At 45.8% G+C, this 17,992-nt stretch overlaps 1 protein-coding gene across 3 annotated transcripts in view; it reads left to right on the forward strand.

Moving 5' to 3' along the window:
- LOC146347831 (complement factor H-like) overlaps positions 1-17,992 on the forward strand; it is a 102,554-nt gene that overhangs the window by 40,502 nt on the left and 44,060 nt on the right. For all 3 annotated transcript variants that reach the window (XM_084851471.1, XM_084851473.1, XM_084851472.1), the window contains exons 8-11: positions 4,492-4,689; positions 12,871-13,056; positions 14,308-14,493; positions 17,719-17,895. In XM_084851471.1, coding sequence (XP_084707597.1) covers positions 4,492-4,689; positions 12,871-13,056; positions 14,308-14,493; positions 17,719-17,895 — 747 coding nt within the window. The remainder of the gene's footprint in view (positions 1-4,491; positions 4,690-12,870; positions 13,057-14,307; positions 14,494-17,718; positions 17,896-17,992) is intronic.

Below are 17,992 nucleotides of genomic sequence, written 5' to 3' on the forward strand. Positions count from 1 at the left end.
GCACCACAGTTCAAAAGCATCAATTCTTCCACGCTCAGCCTTCCTTATAGTCCAGCTCTCACAGCCATACATTACTACTGGGAAAACCATACTGGGAAAACCAAAACCATAGCTTTGATTAGATGGACCTTTGTCGGTAAGGTGATATCTCTTCTTCTTACTATGCTGTCTAGGTTTGTAGCTTTCCTCCCAAGGAGCAAGCGTCTTTTAATTTCATGGCTACAGTCACCATCTGTGGTGATCTTGGAGCCCAAGAAAATAAAATCTGTCACTGCTTGCATTTCTTCCTGTTCTATATGCCAGGAAGTGATGGGGCCAGATGCCATGATCTTCATTTTTTTAATGTTGAGTTTCAAACCAGCTTTTGCAGTCTCCACTTTCACTCTCAACAAGAGGCTCTTTAGATCCTCTTCGCTTTCTGTCTTTAGGGTGGTATCGTCTGCGTATCTGAGGTTGTTGATAATTCTCCTGGCAATCTTAATTCCGACCTGTGATTCATCCAACCCGGCATTTCTCATAATGTACTCTGCATATAAATTAAATAAGCAGGGCGACAATATGCAGCCTTGTCGTACTCCTTTCCCAATTTTGAACCAATCAGTTGTTCCATGTCTGGTTCTTACTGTTGCTTCTTGGCCCTCGTACAGTTTTCTCAGGAGACAGGGAAGGTGGGCTGGTACTCCCATCTCTTTAAGAATTTGCCACAGTTCACTGTGATCCACACAATCAAAGGCTTTAGCGTAGTCAATGAAGCAGAAATAGACGTTTTTCTGGAATTCTCTTGCTTTCTCCATGATCCAGCAAATGTTGGCGATTTGATCTCTAGTTCCTCTGCTGCTTTGAAACCCGGCTTGTACTTCTGGTAGTTCTTGGTTCACATACTGCTGAAGCCTAGCTTGTAGGATTTTGAGCATCACCTTGCTGGCATGTGAAATGAGCACAATTGTAAAGTAGTTTGAACACTCTTTGGCATTGCCCTTCTTTGGAACTGGAATGTAAACTGACCATTTCCAGTCTTGTGGCCACTGTTGAGTGTTCCAGATTTGTTGGCATATTGAGTGCAGCACTTTAACAGCATCATCTTTTAGGATTTTAAATAGTTCGGCTGGAATACTGTCATCTCTGCTAGCTTTGTTGTTAGTAATGCTTCCTAAGGCCCACTTGACTTCACTCTCGAGGATGTCCAGCTCAAGTTCAGTGACCACACTATCATGGCTATCAGGGACATTAAGATCATTCCTGTATAGTTCTTCTGTGTATTCTTTCCACCTCTTCTTCATCTCATCTGCTTCTGTTAGGCCTTCTTTGTCCTTTATCATGCCCGTCTTTGCACAAAACGTTCCCTTGAGATCTCCGATTTTCTTGAAAAGATCTCTAGTCTTTCCCATTCTATTGTTTTCTTCAGTTACTTTGCATTGTTCATTTAAGAAGGCCTTCTTGTCTCTCCTCGCTATTCTCTGGAACTCTGCATTCAGTTGGATATATCTTCCTCTTTCTCCCTTGCTTTTCGTTTCCCTTCTTTCCTCAGCTACTTGTAGGGATGGGCGAAAGTCCCTCACCTGTTCTCGAAGCTTGCTTCGCGGTGGGGGGGAGGTGCTTCGGTTCTCCCCCCGAAGTTCAGGCGAGGGGGGGGAGGTGCCCCACCTTGCCCGGCTGAAATTCAGGCTGGGGGGGAGGCGCCCCATCACTCACCAGCAAAATTCAGGCCGGGTAGAAGTGCCCTGTCTACCCGGCCACAAAAAAAAAAGTTAAACGCACACACACACACACACACACACACCCGTGATAGGCTACGTAAATCGTTACGTAGCCTATCATGGGTGTGTGTGTTTTTTTTCCTTTCCTTTTTTACTTTGCAATGGCGGCGGCGGCAGCCGGTCAGGAGACCGGCCGCCGCCGCTGCCCCCGACGGAACGCCGCCAAACCGCCTCCGGGACCCGCTGCCGGGAGGGACATTCGCAGGAGGTAAGTCCCATCCTGGGGGGGGGGGTGTCGGGGGGCCGGCAGAGAATTTCCCCACCAATTTCGGGGGGCCGAATGCGTTGGCATTCGGCCTCCCGAAGATTCGGGGAGAAATTCTCCGCCATCCCTAGCTACTTGTAAAGCCTCATCAGACAGCCACTTTGCTTTCTTGCATTTCTTTTTCTTTGGGATGGATTGAGTTGCTGCCTCCTGAACAATGTTACGGACCTCCGTCCATACTTCCTCAGGCCCTCTGTCTATCAGATCTAATCCCTTAAATCTATTCCTCACCTCCACTGTATATTCATAAGGGATATGATTTAGGTCATACCTGAATGGTTTAGTGGTTTTCCCTACGTTCTTCAATTTCAGCCGAAATTTTGCAACAAGAAGCTCATGATCTGAGCCGCAGTCAGCTCCAGGTCTTGTTTTTACTGACTGTATAGAGCTTCTCCATCTTTGGCTGCAAAGTACATAATCAATTTGATTTTGATATTGACCATCTGGTGATGTCCATGTGTAGAGTCGCCTCTTGTGCTGTTGGAAAAGAGTGTTTGCTATGATCAGTGTGTTCTCTTGACAAAACTCTATTAGCCTTTGTCCTGCTTCATTTTGTACACCAAGGCCATACTTGCCTGTTATCCCGGTAATTTCTTGACTTCCTACTTTAGCATTCCAATCCCCTATGATGAAGAGGAGATCTTTTTTTGGTGTTAGTTCTAGAAGGTGTTGTAGGTTTTCATTGAACCGATCAACCTCAGCTTCTTCGGCATCAGTGGTTGGGGCATAGACTTGAATTACTGTGATGTTGAATAGTTTGCCTTGGATTTGTACTGAGATCATTCTATCATTTTTGAGATTGTACCTAGGGATGGACAAAAGTCCCTTACCTGTCCTCGAAGCTTTCTTTGCAGTGGGGGGGAGGCGCTTTGCTTCTCCCTCCGAAGTTCATGTGAGGGGGGGGAGGCGCCCCACCTCACCCGGCCGAAATTCAGGCCGGGCGGGAGGCGCCCCATCCCTCGCCGGCGAAATTCAGGCCGGGTAGAAGCGCCCCGTCTACCCGGCCGCGAAAAAACAAAAAACAAAAAAAACCCCACCCCCGTGATAGGCTACGTAACGATTAACGTAGCCTATCACAGCTAGATTTCCAAAGTCAGCCGTGATAGGCTACGTAAATCGTTACGTAGCCTATCACGGGTGACTTTGGAAAAAAAAAGAAAAGGGCGTACACAAATGGCGGCCCCCATAGGGAGCCGCCATTTGCGTTCCTTATTTGGTTCCTGTAGTCTACGTAAAGATTTACGTAGACTACGGTGAAAATAAGGGCAACGCAAATAGCGTCTGTTTGTTTTTGGCGCTATTGTAGTGCTAGGAGTGCAGCCCAGACTGCCCAGAAAGAGTAAAAGGGAAAGAGTAAGTGAGGATTGCGGCTACTCTGGAAGGTTTTGAATTGCCTTGAGTGATCAGTGAAGCGTTATATCAGATAAAATAAGATTTAACTGCAATGGGGCGTCACTATGGCTGTCCAGGAACATCTTACACATAGCTGCCAATGCAGAAGATAATCTTTTGAGAAATGACAACAGCGGAGTAATTTTGAAGGAGTAGGGTCATGTGGGAAGGATAGGCGAGATGAAGATAGTGGAAGGTAATAAAGTGGAATCTAATAAATAAAGAAATGCTGAGATTTCAGAATAGCATTTTAATCCCTTGCATGGAATACCAAGAATACATGGATGTGTCACCAACAATACACATGAACAGGGTCTCATAGCTATTTAAGATGAGTTAGCTCACAGTAAAGTGGTAGGCAGTTTCCCTAAACTGCTGTGTGAGGCTCCTTCAGCATACTTGCCCTACAAATCACTCATTCTCACGCTAGTAGGGCAGCTGGACATGGCTACTTTCCCCAACTACTGGGTCATTTCCACCACTAACAGCATTGGTCTTGTTCTAATGACTCACAATCAGGTTCTAGGTAGGGCTCAGTCCACACAAGGCTTGTGGGCCAACAGGAGTATAAAACGTATCCAGATTCACATTTGCTGAATTGATTTCCTATCCTTTATTCCCATCTCTGGGTTTCTACGGCCTCCACGATGGCATTGCAATGCAAGTTGTCATTGTGCGATCATGAAATATGGAGGAAGGTAAGAGGAGGAGCCAGTCACGAGACCATTTGGGTCCTGTTTTCCTAATTTCTGCCACCCAGGGCACAGGGCAGTTGGTCATGATTGTTTTCTGACCTTCCTCCTTTTCCCAACGCCCAGAGGAAATGGGAGCAGAACCAATGGGAAGGCTCTGAGGGGGTTTCCACCCCAGACATCTATCTCTTTCCTTCTTTCTATACAACTCAAGGGGAGAGAAACCCAGATCATATTTCTCCACAGCTACACTTGGGCTAACAATGCAACCTCAATGAAACAAGCACAGCCCCAAGAAGGATTAAGAAAAATAGCTGATGATTGCAATACCCTTAAAAATAATAATTGTGTCTTGAATTTCTCTCTCTCATCTTTTCCAAATCAGTGGGCTGTGACCATCCCCATATAGAAAATGGAAAATTAGATGATTATTATGAACAGAGGAGAGTCAACCACGTTCCAGTAGGACTCAGACATACAGTTGACTATGGATGTAATCGTGGTTTTCTGACAGCACATGGCTATGAAAGGGAACGGGTTCAGTGTACCAGATCGGGCTGGAATCCAGAACCAAAATGCTTCAGTAAGTAAATGTTTTCCTTGCATTCTCTTCTGTTATCAGGAACATAAATTACCATGCATAATGTAAATATGTGCTCCCTCCGGGCAGTTTTATCGAGTTTTGTGGAAAGAGGGGCAAAAAAGCAGTAAGAACAGGAGTAACTGATGTGGCCTTTTTTTAAGGGCTGCTGCTCAGCAATCCATTTCCAGTTGTTAACTTAAAAACAACAACAACAACAACAACAACAACAATGAATGAGGCAAATAAATGTTTAAAACATGTATTGTAAAGTACTCTTAGAGAGCCAGGATTGGTTGCTGCTCATTGTCAGATAATATTCAGTCATTTCAAAAGCTGCTCATTTAAGACCAGGGTTAAAGCTATTTCATGTTGGTTCAAGCTCCACAAAGCCAAGCAATTGGAAGCTAAGGCTGGTGGCTTAACAGATGTGCCTCAGATCCATGATGATGTTCTGCATGTCAGAACTTGTGCTTGCTTAAAACTTGACCTCCATGCACCAACAGTTTCCTTTGGACTTTCGGAGATTCTAATGGGGAGGATGGAATGCCTCTTTAAAATCTATGAAAAATATTATTTTTAGAACTTGCCTAGTCATTTTTCATCACTTGCTCCATTATCAATCACAGTGGTACTTGGAAACACAGAACTACTACCACTCTCCCCTCTTACTGCATCAGAGGTAGGGATGGGCGGATTTCCTACTTTTCGTCCCTCCGGGAATCTGCCTGTGGGGGGAGGTGATCCGTCCCTCCCCCTGGAATCCTCGACAGGGGGGGGGAGGCGATCCTGCCAGCCCGCTCCGCTCCGCAGCCAGTCCACGGAGCCGCCGGCCAGGCCAACCCGCAGCGGGGCCTGCATCCGCTTCCAGGCTGGTGTGGACGCAAATGGCGTCCTGAGTAGGGGACGCCATTTGCGTCCCTATGGTAGCCCGTGATAGGCTACGTGAATATTTACGTAGCCTATCATGGCAAGCAAAAATAACACCAGCATACGCAAATGGTGGTGGCTATGGCGGCCGCCATTTACTTTCCCTTTTCTTCGCCATTTTAGCCTACATAAATACTTACGTAAGATATTATGGTGGGGTAAAAAAGGGGAACGCAAATGGCGTAGTGGGCGCTATTTGTGTCCCCCTTTTTTTCACCATAATAGCTTACGTAAATATTTACATGGGCTAAAACAGCGAAAAGAAGGGAAGGCAAATGGCAGCCGCCGTAGCTGCCACCATTTGCGTACGCTGTTGTTGTTTTTTGCTTGCTGTGATAGTCTACGTAAATACTTACGTAGCCTATCATGGCCTCCGCAGGGACGCAAATGGCATCCCTGTGTTAGCTATGATAGGCTACGTAATTATTTACGTAGCCTATCATGGCTATGATGAAGAAGCGAATGGCGGCTGCGGACGCGGACGCCATTCGCAAGTCGGCGCGGACGGCAGCAGGTAAGTGCTCCGTTTCGTGCGCCTTTCGTGGGTTGGGGGGCGGGGGCTTCATTCTGCCATGGATTTCGGGGGGCTGAACGCACTGGCATTCAGCCTCACCGAGATCCATGGCGGAATTCTCTGACATCCCTAATCAGAGGACGTTCCGTCCCGCATCTCCCACTGTTTAACCCATCTTGCCAGCAACTGGTGAAAACAACAGACAGGCATGGGTCAACTCACAGGACCATTCCACTAGCAATGCAATAATGCTCAGAGTCTTCATAGGGCAATACAGGACCAGGACAATGTGGGGTGTCTTTGCTGGTCCCAGGCACTCTCTTCTCCCCATCTGAATTTAGGCCTGAAAGAACAAGAAAAAGTTCCCCATGGGGGGAAGTTGTGAGAAAACACTGTTTCTGACATTGCACAATATCTTTACTGATCCCTGGATATGTCTGTTAAAGCATCAGCCTTAGTTTCCTCACTTTGTGGACCTTCAGCCAACATGGAATAGCCTAAGCTCCGGTCTTAAACCAGCTGGCATTTTGAGCATTGAATACATATAAAGGGCAGTCTTTAGAAAATAAAACATATAGTGAAAAAGTTGAGGGCATAGAAAAGGGTCTTAAATCTTCAGGAGAAAGGACATTAAGTAAAAGGGTTGGTTTTTTTACTCAAACCCCATCAGGTTTTGAAAGGACACATAAGAGGGCTGTGATTTCACACTGTGTAGCCCCACCCCCCTGGCCAAACCCATGCTGGCCACACCCTCTGCCAGCTGTATTTTCAGCAGCTGTGTGAAGGGGCCCTGCACATGTACATAATATGTGCAGAAGTCCTGTATATGGGGTGGGGGTTCCTGATTTTCCTTTGTGTGGAGGAGACATATGCATATATGTCTGTATGTAAGTAGCCCCCCACCCCCCGCCTTGCATGACTGCTGAATACACTGTTTGTGCACATGACAGCAAGGATGGGGCAGCATTTTCTCATAAATTCTTTCCATGTATTGGGGGCTCCCCTTAAGAAATTGAGTTCCAGAGAAAGAGAGAGAGGGAGAGAAAGAGAACACTGTGGGGTACACAAAGGAAAGATGAGGTAAGGACAGCTATGGAGTGGAGAAACACCACAAAGGAGGTTTAGAAGATAGATGCAGAGAGATCTATGAGGCTGCGAAACAGAGGAAGAGGGAGGGTTGAAGCAGATTATCGTCATTTTCCTCAGAGCAATTCTTGGGGTCCCTAGGTGTGCGACTAATACAATGTTCTGCTTGGAATCTGGATTAAACTCCATATCATGTACAGTTTAGACATCTACTCTGTCTAGATGGATTCCATTTTGTTTTGACCACCAAGATTCTTGTCACCGTTCTGTGATCTGGCAAGTCTCTTAGAGAAATAGCTGGTTGAAGGCTGTAAAATAATGCAAATAGATATTTCTCCATTTGAGCTTTTTTCTTTGGGCAAGGAAAAGGCAAAATAAGTTCTTTTGTTAAGACCGTACAATACTGATTTGCAACATTTGATATCCCAGTGGCAACTAAGTTTTGTTCTCCTTCTAATTCCCATTTGGGAGCAAAGGGGCTCACTATCTAAAAATTGTTCATGTTTATAAGCCTTCGGTTGCATTTACAGTGGCCTGTATGAATGCTCTACCATGTGCCGTGCTAGAGAAGATATTCAATAAGGATTCTTGTATGGATGTTGGAGGAACCTGTAGGGGGCAGGGGCGGGGTGAAGTCCACCAAGCATTCTGCAGTTCGGCCTCCCTCCCTGGCTCGCTAACCTATGAGCTGGCCCGACTCAATCCGTGAGAGTCGGGCCAGCTTGCGGATCTCCTTTTACTTTTTTTTCTCTAAAATTGGCAAGTTACACAAAATACAGTTGCAGTTGGTGTAACTTGCACAAATTTCAGCCATAATTAGTGTAATTTGTACAAACTGCATCTGTAAAGTATGGTCACAATTTGCGCATAGCCAAGCACTTCACAGCTGTAATTAGTTCAAATTACACTTACTACAGCCAAAATTTGCTCAAGTTATGCCAATTGCAACTCCAATTGGCATAACTTGCCAATTTGAGAGAAAAAAATAAAATGGAAATTTCCCAGATTCCGGGAAAGAGTGTATGGCTCAGCTCTAAGGATGGACAAAAGTCCCTTACCTGGTCCCGCAGCTGTTTTCGGTGGGGGGGGGAGGCGCTCCAGTTCTCCCCCCAAAATTCTTGGCGGGGGGGAGGCGCCCCGCCCCTCCCCACCAAAATTCAGGCCGGGGGGGAGGCGCCCCATCCCTCCCCGCCAAAATTCTGGCCGGGGGGGAGCGCCTCGCCTCTCCAGCTGCGAAAGAAAAAAAATGTAAAAAAACCCCAAAAACGTGATAGGCTACGTAACGATTTACGTAGCCTATCATGGCTAGATTTTCAGTCAGCCGTGATAGGCTACGTAAATCTTTACGTAGCCTATCACGGCTGACTTTGAAAAAAAAAAAAAGCGCGTACGCAAATGGCGGCGCCCATGGGTGCCACCATATTCGTATGCGCTTTTTTCCCCCCCCAAAGTCAGCCGTGATAGGCTATGTAACGATTTACGTAGCCTATCACGGCTGACTTTGAAAATCTAGCCGTTATAGGCTACGTAAATCGTTACGTAGCCTATCACTTTTTTTTTTTTTTACTTTACTTGGAAATGGCGGTGGTGGCAGCCGGTCGGAAGACCGGCCACTGCCGCAACGCCGCCGCCACGCCGCCGGGATCCGCCGCCGAGAGGGACATTCGCGCGAGGTAAGTCCCATCCCGGGGGGGGGCAGGGGGGCGGAGAATTTCCCCACCAATTTCTGGGGGCCGAATGCGTTGGCATTCGGCCTCCCAGAGATTCATGGAGAAATTCTCTGACATCCCTACTCAGCTCACGAATGAAACTGGAGTTGGAGGCACCGAGGAAATATATCAAGCCCCAGCTGGACAGATTTGCCCACAACATAGATTCTTCATTGCAATGTTGTTGCCCCTGTGGTTCAGAGACTGTAATATATGTTTCATTATACTGCAGTTTCTATTGGGATATTAGGAGAGAACTGACTGTGCCATTATTATCAAAATTTCCTTACAGAGACAATCTGTTTTATGTATCTTATTGTTAGCTGACAGAATTCCTGTAGTTATCGGAAAAGTTGCTAAGGTTTTTTTTGTTGCAGTTAAGCTGAGAACTCAGTTAACCTGGTTTTGATTTTCTCAGGATGAATGATACACTGTTCTCTCTCTCTCTCTCTCTCTCTCTCTGTGTATTGTTGTCCTATATGTTTTTATAAATATATCTTGCATACTTTTCTTTTTCTTTCTTTTTTAAATACTTTTTATTCAATTTTTTTATCTTTATAAATGAAATAAACAGTACCAACAACCTAATCAAAAACTACAATTTCCCCACAATACAGTATTCTCAGGAGGACACAGCAATAATGAAGGAGGAAAAAAAAAAAGAGAAAGAAGAAAAGGATTAAATTTAAACTCCATTACACAGAAACTTCAAATCCCATTCCACTTAAAAATTATACCTATAACATTGGCAGTATTACAATTCAATACAGTCCAAATAATCAACCTTACATTTCAATATCATATCATTCTTATAGCAAGGAAGCAGGCCTACAATTCATTTCCAGTAACCATATATTGCCCTTCAGCTAATATATAATATTAAAGCTTAACAATTTAACCAGCCAAAAATCTTAGTAACCAATAATGATAGTAGTAATAATAATAATAATAAAAAGGAGATTTAAAAGGATTAATAATAATCCTAACAAATCACTAATAAAATTTATAATGTTATATGATAATAAATCTTAAAATCAACCTTACAACAATCACTAATATATTTTGTACTAGATACATAAATGAATGTGCACATTTCTATACACCCTCAGACAGTAAATTTAAGTACAGTATATCATATCCATTTTAAAAAGAAAGGATTTAAAGAAAAAAGAGAAAGAGAAAGGAAAAAATGCAAGAAGATAAACAAAAAGAACGGATATATATATGACCAATTATCTCTGGCCTAGCCTGAATCTTCCAGACTAAACAAAGCTAGTTAGCAAAACGTGTTTGTAGATTCCAGTTCATGGTGGTAAAGCAGAACTCTCATGCGATTTTCCATTTAGCCACGCCTCTGCCATTTCATGATTTAGAAACTTCTTCATCTGGCCTTCAGAAAAAATGCAAAATGTAGCAGGATATTTTAAGTAATATTGTAAGTTCATTTGTTTTGCCAGGTTTTTCACCTTGGTAAATTGCCTTCTTTTATCAGCAATCTCTTTGGTGTAATCCGGAAATAGCATAACTTTATCTTGTTTCCAAAAAAGGTTTTCACCCTCTCTTGCCAAATGCAGGATATAATTTTTTGTGGAGATGCTTGCAAATTGGACTATAACCATATAACCAGTCCCTTTGACATTTGACACATGGAATGCCTGCTCAATGTCAAATGAATAATCAGATGGCACAGGGAGTATCTCATGCAGGAACTTATCTACAAAACTAGACAAATTTACATCAGTAGATAATTTTTTAATACCAATGATACGTACATTTGCCCTGTGCACAGAAGCCTCCAACTGAGAAATTCTGACAGAGAAATTGTTGAAAAAAGCTTGTGATGTTGTTTCATTCCCTGCCACCTGATCTTGCAGCTTGTTAATCTTCACCTCCATTTTTTGCCAAGAAGTGTTGATTAAATCCATAGCCCCTTGCAGGGCGGTGATGGAATTTTGAATAGTATCCAGTCTCTTAGCCTGTTCTGCAAGTTGCAAGGACAAAGTTTTTAACAAAGCAAGTAACTCCTCTGTATTTTCGCTTCTCGGAACCTTTGCCAAGGAAGGTATGTGTGGGGGTGGGGTAGGTGGAGAACCTTTTTTTCACCTTAAAAGTAGTCATCCTTCTCTTCAAACAAATCTTGCAGGTCCTCGAATAATGTTGATATAGCTTAATCCATTCCTCAAATGTTGTTGGTGTTTCGGAATCCATAAACTACAATGGAGCATGTCAGCCCTATTTTCTCCTATTTAGATAGGTGGTTCAAAACAGCTTTGAGTGATGATTAAACTCTGGCAGACTAGCTCCGGAGTCCAGACCCCCTGTTAATATGCAGAGATAGCTAATCTTCTGAAACGTGATCCAAAGCTGCTCCTGCCACCCCCTTTTCATTCCAGTGGGGAGATGAAAAGGTTTTTCAACCTTTTAAAAAGCTGTTTGAGATAGCGTCCCGCGGAAGCTCTGCGGCATGCTGCAAGGGCGACATTGGTTCCAACCGGAAGTCCATACTTTTCTTTATCATCTGGGCATGGACTGCAATAGCAAGATTTGGATTTGAGCCCTTGATCCCCTTATCCTCCATGAATTTGTCTAAGATCTAATCCCCTTTTAAAGTCATCTAAATTGGTGGCCATCAGTATATCTTGTGGTAGCGAATTCCATAGCTTACCTATGCACTGTGTGAAGATGTCCTTCCTTTTATCTTTCCTGAATCTCCCACCAATCAGCTTCATGGGATGACTCTGGGTTCTAGAAGTTTGACAGAGGGAGAAAAATGTCTCCCTATGCACTTTCTCCTGGTCGCTAGGGCACAGTCTTCCATACTTATTTTGAGATGTACTGTATTTTTTATTTAAATTATAATCATTATTTCTAAAGTTGCATCTGTACATAAAAATTGGCATGTGTAGATCGTATGCAAATCATTGTCCTCTTTTGTCCTCTTTTTGGGTGATGCGTTTCCTCTTTTTTGGCCATTCATAAATGGCCACTCTAGTCTGAGCCCTCATAAGAGTGGGGATATGGTTGACATGGTATTGTTCTGTGCTACATAGATGCTAATGAAGCATCTGCACATTGTAGTTTTTGCCCTGCCTGGGCATGTTGCTTCTCTGCACTGACTTCACCCTTTTCAGCCATCCTGCTTATCCTGCCATTACTTTGCTCCTTTCACCAAAAGAATGCTGGTAGTGGTCTGTGTATGCCATTTGCTGAATGAAGTTACAAGACATTGTTTTCGGGGTGTGTGTGTGAACAAAACTCTTGCTTTCAAATATGTTCTTCCAATTTTTTAATTTGCAAAAGTACAGGCACAAAATCTTTAAACTGTGTCACATGTAATACAGCATCTATAGTAAGGATCAGCTTATAATCACCATAAAATAGTTTCATAAATGATTAGGGATGGCAGAGAATTCCACCACAGACTCCAGTGAGGCTGGATTCTAAAGAAGCTGGCCCCCCGGAGTCCGTGGCAGAACGGACTGCTCCCCCTCACCACCCTGCGAAGTCCCCGCAGACCGGATCCTACCTGCCTCCAGCGGGTCTGGATCCAGCCGCTGATCCCTGCCACTCCGCTGTGCAGCTGTGGATGGCGTCCCCTACGCAGGATGCCATTTGTGTCACTGCTTTAGCCGTGATAGGCTACGTAAATACTTACGTAGCCTATCATGGCTAAAGCGGGGACACAAATGGCGTAAGGGATGCCATTTGCATCCGCAGCAACCCGGCAGTGGACGGAGATTCTGCTGCGGATTGGCCCAGCTGGTGGTGGAGCCGGCCAGGCAGGATTCCGGGAGGGAAGAATGGATCACCTCCCCCCCGTAGAGGATTCTGGGGGGAGGAACAGATCGCCTCCCCCTCCCCAGCCAACCCCCGGCGAAAGAAAGGTAAGGGGGTTTCGTACATCCCTATAAAATGATATAACATAGTTCCTCTTCTTGCCTTTAGAAATATGTGCAAATGATGCACAATTTCCACATGGTCGGCTCCTTCCTTCTTATTGGTGGAAAAAGTACATAGAGGGTCAAGAGATTTCATTTTCATGTGATGAGGGATACTCTCCTGCACATCAGCAAGCGAAGACCAGGTGCACAAAAGATGGCTGGTCACCCGCTCCAGTTTGTGCCCCTGTAGGTAAGCTTTTCAAAATGTCATCTTACCTGACAGTGAGCAGACTGAGAAACTAGATGTTGCCTTCCCTGTTCTTTTGCAAGCAGAAGGTGAATTGTAGGTTTTTCTTTTGGGAAGTGGGGGCCTCTCCCAGCTAAAGGAGAATTTAGCAAGATGTATATATAAGAATGGAAAGACATGATGGTTTGCAAAGAGAGGTCGCAGAGGAGGCCCCCGCAACAACCACTACCTCTGCGACATCCTCTTCACATGAGAACACAACCACAAACATACTGGGGGGCGGGGTTCACATATATACATGTGTGTGCACAAAACCATGCACTCATGGTGGATATAGCTGGGCTTGGGAGCCAGGACAGCATTCCATAAGCTCTCTTTCCTTCTTGCTGTTCCTGTTGCTGCTACCACTAGCCCAGAGAAGGAAGGTAGAGAGGAGGGGTGGGTTGTCCTTTCTCTCCATGATTCCCCTTCACTCCACTGTTCTGGTTGATGGTGGCAGCAACCTAAATTTAGGGTTGGCGGAGAATTTCTCCCCGAAACTTCAGGGGGCCGAGCGCCAACGTGTTCGGCCCCCCGAACAAGTTTCGGGGAGAAATTCTCCGCACCCCCCCCACACCCCACACCCCCCCTGGGACGGGACTTACTTTTGGCGAATGTCCCTCCCATCGGCGGGTCCGGCTGGCGGTTCAGCGGGTCTTCATCTGCGGTGGGAGCGGCAGCCGGTCTTTTGACCGGCTGCCGCCGCCGCCATTCCAATAAAAGAAAAAAAAAACGCCCCCGTGATAGGCTACGTGACGATTAACGTAGCCTATCACGGCTAGATTTGCAAAGTCAGCCGTGATAGGCTACGTCAATCGTCACGTAGCCTATCACGGGTGACTTAAAAAAAAAAAAAAGCGCGTACGGATAATGGCAGCCCCCATACGGAGCCGCCATTCCCGTTCCTTATTTGGTCGCTGTAGTCTACGTAAATCTTTACGTAGACTACGGCGAAAATAAGGGCAACGCTATTTGCGTTGCCCTTATTTTCGCCGTAGTCTACGTAAAGATTTACGTAGACTACAGCGACCAAATAAGGAACGCGAATGGTGGCTCCCTATGGGGGCTGCCATTTGCGTACACGCTTTTTTTTTTTTTAAAGTCATGCGGCTGAATGTCACAGCTGGCTCGTAGAAACTAACACTTGGCTATCACGCCCATCCAGAATGTTTTGACCCTTGTACCTAACACCTTTCTCTTTTCCTATTCTATTAGAAATATCACATACATGTGAAGAAATTTCTGTGCCTCACGGTTTTTTCATGGAAAGAAAGGAACGTTTTTTTCTCAACGAGAGAGTAGGATATGGCTGTCATAATGACTTTACGACTTTAGAAGGACAAAGCACGGGAGAGACGCAGTGCCTCGCAAAGGGGTGGGAGCCAAAGCCAGCGTGCGTCAGTAAGTAATTCAGTGAGTGATGAATTCCATGGTAGCCCATGAGAGACACGAAGCTTTGCTCCAGATCTTACTTGGGCTTGGACCGGAGTCAAATTGGGGAGCTTCAGTCTGAGTTGAACCGGCTTGTTTTTTGAAGTGCAAAGTAAGTGCCCAAACCAAATCCTGTAGTCAGTGCTATGGCTGTCGGGTAGGGGGAAATCCAGCCCTCGTCGGGCTCAATCTGGCCCTCTCGGGGCAAGCCAAGCTGCAGACTCCCCACCCAAACTCACGAGCACTGTGCGCAAATGGCTGCTTCTCCCCCTCCTGGTTCCCGGGATGGAGAAAAGGAGCCGTTCAGGTACGGTGAAAGCAGTGCGGTGGATGTGGGGACTTGTGCGAATGTCCCTGGCGGCGGCGGCTCTGGCGGCGGTTCGGCGGCGGCGGTTGCGGCGGCCGGTCTTCCGACCGGCTGCCGCCGCCACCATTTCCAAGTTAAAAAAAAAAAAAAAAAACGTGATAGGCTACGTAAAGATTTACATAGCCTATCACGGCTAGATTTTTTTAAAAAACCGTGATAGGCTACGTAAATCTTTACGTAGCTTATCACGGCTGAGTGGAAAAAAACCAAAAACTATGCGTACGCGTTCCCCTTATTTTCGCCGTAGTCTACGTAAATGTTTACGTATACTAGACGTGCCAAAATAAGGAACGCAAATGGCGGCGTCCATGGGCCGGCCAGAATTTTGGGAGGAGGGACGGAGCGCCTCCCCCCCATCGTGAATTAACTTTCGGGTTCAGGTAAGTGACTTCCGTACATCCCTAAATTGCCGAGATTCCTTCTACATCCCTGGTCGGTGCACACCCCTTGTCTGTCACAATAACCATTTGTAACTTCGTTAGGGATGTACGAAAGTGACTTACCTTTCCACGGATTATATTGATGCTGGGGGGAGGCGTTCCATCCCTCCCCCCGGAATCCTAGCTGGGGGGGAGGCGCTTCGTTCCTCCCCCTTGGAATCCTGGCCGGCCGGCTGTGCTCTGCAGCGATTCTGCGGAGCCGCCACCCGGCTCCGCCAGCAGCCGGACATCCGGCCGCTGGCTAGCAGGGACGCAAATGGCGGCGGCTGTAGCCGCCGCCGTTTGCGTCCCTGCAGTCAGCCGTGATAGGCTATGTAAATGTTTACGTAGCCTATCACGGCTAATTTAAAAAAAACACAACCGCGCGTATGCAAATGGCGGCGGCCATGGGTGCCGCCATTTGCGTTCCTTATTTTGGTACGTCTTAGTCTATGTAAACATTTACATAGACTAAGATGGCGAAAATAAGGGGAACGCAAATAGCGTAGCGTCTACACTATTTGTGTTCCCCTTATTTTTGCTGTCTTAGTCTACGTAAATGTTTATGTAGACTAAGACGTGCCAAAATAAGGAATGCAAATGGCGGTGGCCATGGCCGCCGCTATTTGCGTACATGCATTTTTTTTTTTTACGTCAGCCGTGATAGGCTACCTAAACATTTGCGTAGCCTATCACGGTGTTTTTTTAAAATCTAGCCGTGATAGGCTACGTAAATCTTTACGTAGCCTATCACGTTTTTTTGTTTTTTTGTTTTTTTTAACTGGAAATGGCAGCGGCGGCAGCCGGTCAGAAGACCAGCCGCCGCCGAACCGCCGCTGCTGCCGCCAGAGCTGCCACCGCCAGGAAGATCCGCCCAAGTTAAGTCCCGTCCCGAGGGGGGGCAGGTGCATTCAGCCTCCCCGAGATCCGTGGTGGAACTTTCGTACATCCCTAATCTTCGTTGGACTCTGACTACATAGGCCACAGCATTACCAAAGTCTTTTTGGAGGAGTGGGCTGGTTCAAGCCAGTGAGATGGCAGTGCCCTTGTCCTTGCGGCTGTCAAGATCTCTTTGAGAGCCTTGACTAAAGGGAAGTCATGACTTTGCTTCTAGATCAAAATTTGCAAAAATGAAATACTGCAACTTAATATTAATACACTTAGCACTGCTGCGATGGATATAGCAACTCAGAATTTAGTTTTTTCAGTACGCTGCAGACAGAAGGTGCCACAAAAAGGAATACCAATAGAAATCCAAACTGGACCATTAGCCTCCATATAGATCCTATTCATTCCTCAGGACACTGTGTGGTTCCTCTGGCTGGTGCTGCAGGAAACTGTCACATTTATTTGCAGCTTAGGCCTGCAGTCCAGCTAGGAATAATCCTGGTCAACAAGCTCCAGGCCATACGCCTTTTCTCTTCCCTCCTGTCAAGTGCTGCTCCTCATCATGCAGAACACGGGGGACTGTTTGCCCACGTTCATCATCACGCCTTGATCATCTCCGACCTCTGCACTTTGCAAATGAGTATGACATTTCTCCATTAGGATGTCTAGTTTTGGCTAGTTAGCAACTTTAAATAGTTTCTTTTCTATCCAAGGTTGTTATTCTCTCATTCCCTTTTCCTTTTTGCTAGAAGTAAAACTTTTCTTTAATGTGAAACTCAAGATTGTGATTGATTCTGTACGACAAGCCCAAAGGCGGATGCTTCACACACACACTTGCCAGCCATGTACTGGTTAGATGCCATTTGCATCCCTGTTTTGTCACGCGATAGGCTATGCAAATATCTATGTAAATATAATTTGTGTAGCCTATCGCGTGAAAACAGGGACGCAAATGGTGTAGTGGACACCATTTGCGTCCGGACTTAGCACAGTGATATGGCACGGCAGTGCCGGCCGGCCGTATCGCCAGCACTGCGGAGCCAGCGGCTGGCTCTGCGGGATCACTGCAGAGCAGAGCCGGCCTGGACAGATTCCAGGGGGAGGGATGGATTGCCTCCCCCCCCCCTGCAGACCCTCCCACCCAGAATGGGGTAAGTGATCCGCCCATCCCTATACATTAAAAAAAAAAGGTAAAGTTGTCCCCAACCAGTTGTGTCCGACTCTAGGGTGTGGTGCTGATCTCCATTTCTAAGCCGAAGAGCCAGCACTGTCTGAAGATGCTTCCGTGGTCATGTGGCCGGCATGACTGAACACCGAGGTGCACGGAACGCTGTTACCTTTCCCACTGAAGCGGTACCTATTTATCTACTTGCAATTTCTTGCTTTCGAACTGCTAGGTTGGCAGAAGCTGGGACTGCATTACATCCTCCATATACTTGCATCCAGAAGGCCATTCTGTGTAAGAGATTTTAGAGAAAGGAACAGTTGATCGTTAATAATACCCATCCTTTGCTTCCTCAGAAACATGCCCAATGCCAACTGAAGAGAATGCTATCTATGGCACAGCTAAATCAGTTTTCTTACTTGAGGAACCACTTCACTATGAATGTGAAGATGGGTTTCAAACCGTTAAAAAGACCTCAGGTGACCAGACAGTATGCACAGAGGATGGATGGAATCCAAAGCCTGGATGTCTGTGTAAGTTAATAAAATATCATTGTGCGTAATACTACAGTTTTCCAAATCTGCATATTTCATTAAGTTACACACAGTGGTCACTAACTCTAAACCATCT

Source organism: Heloderma suspectum, chromosome 4, assembly GCF_057233095.1.
Source record: "Heloderma suspectum isolate Gila_16-S chromosome 4, 16-S_ref, whole genome shotgun sequence".
NCBI classification, from domain to species: domain Eukaryota; kingdom Metazoa; phylum Chordata; class Lepidosauria; order Squamata; family Helodermatidae; genus Heloderma; species Heloderma suspectum.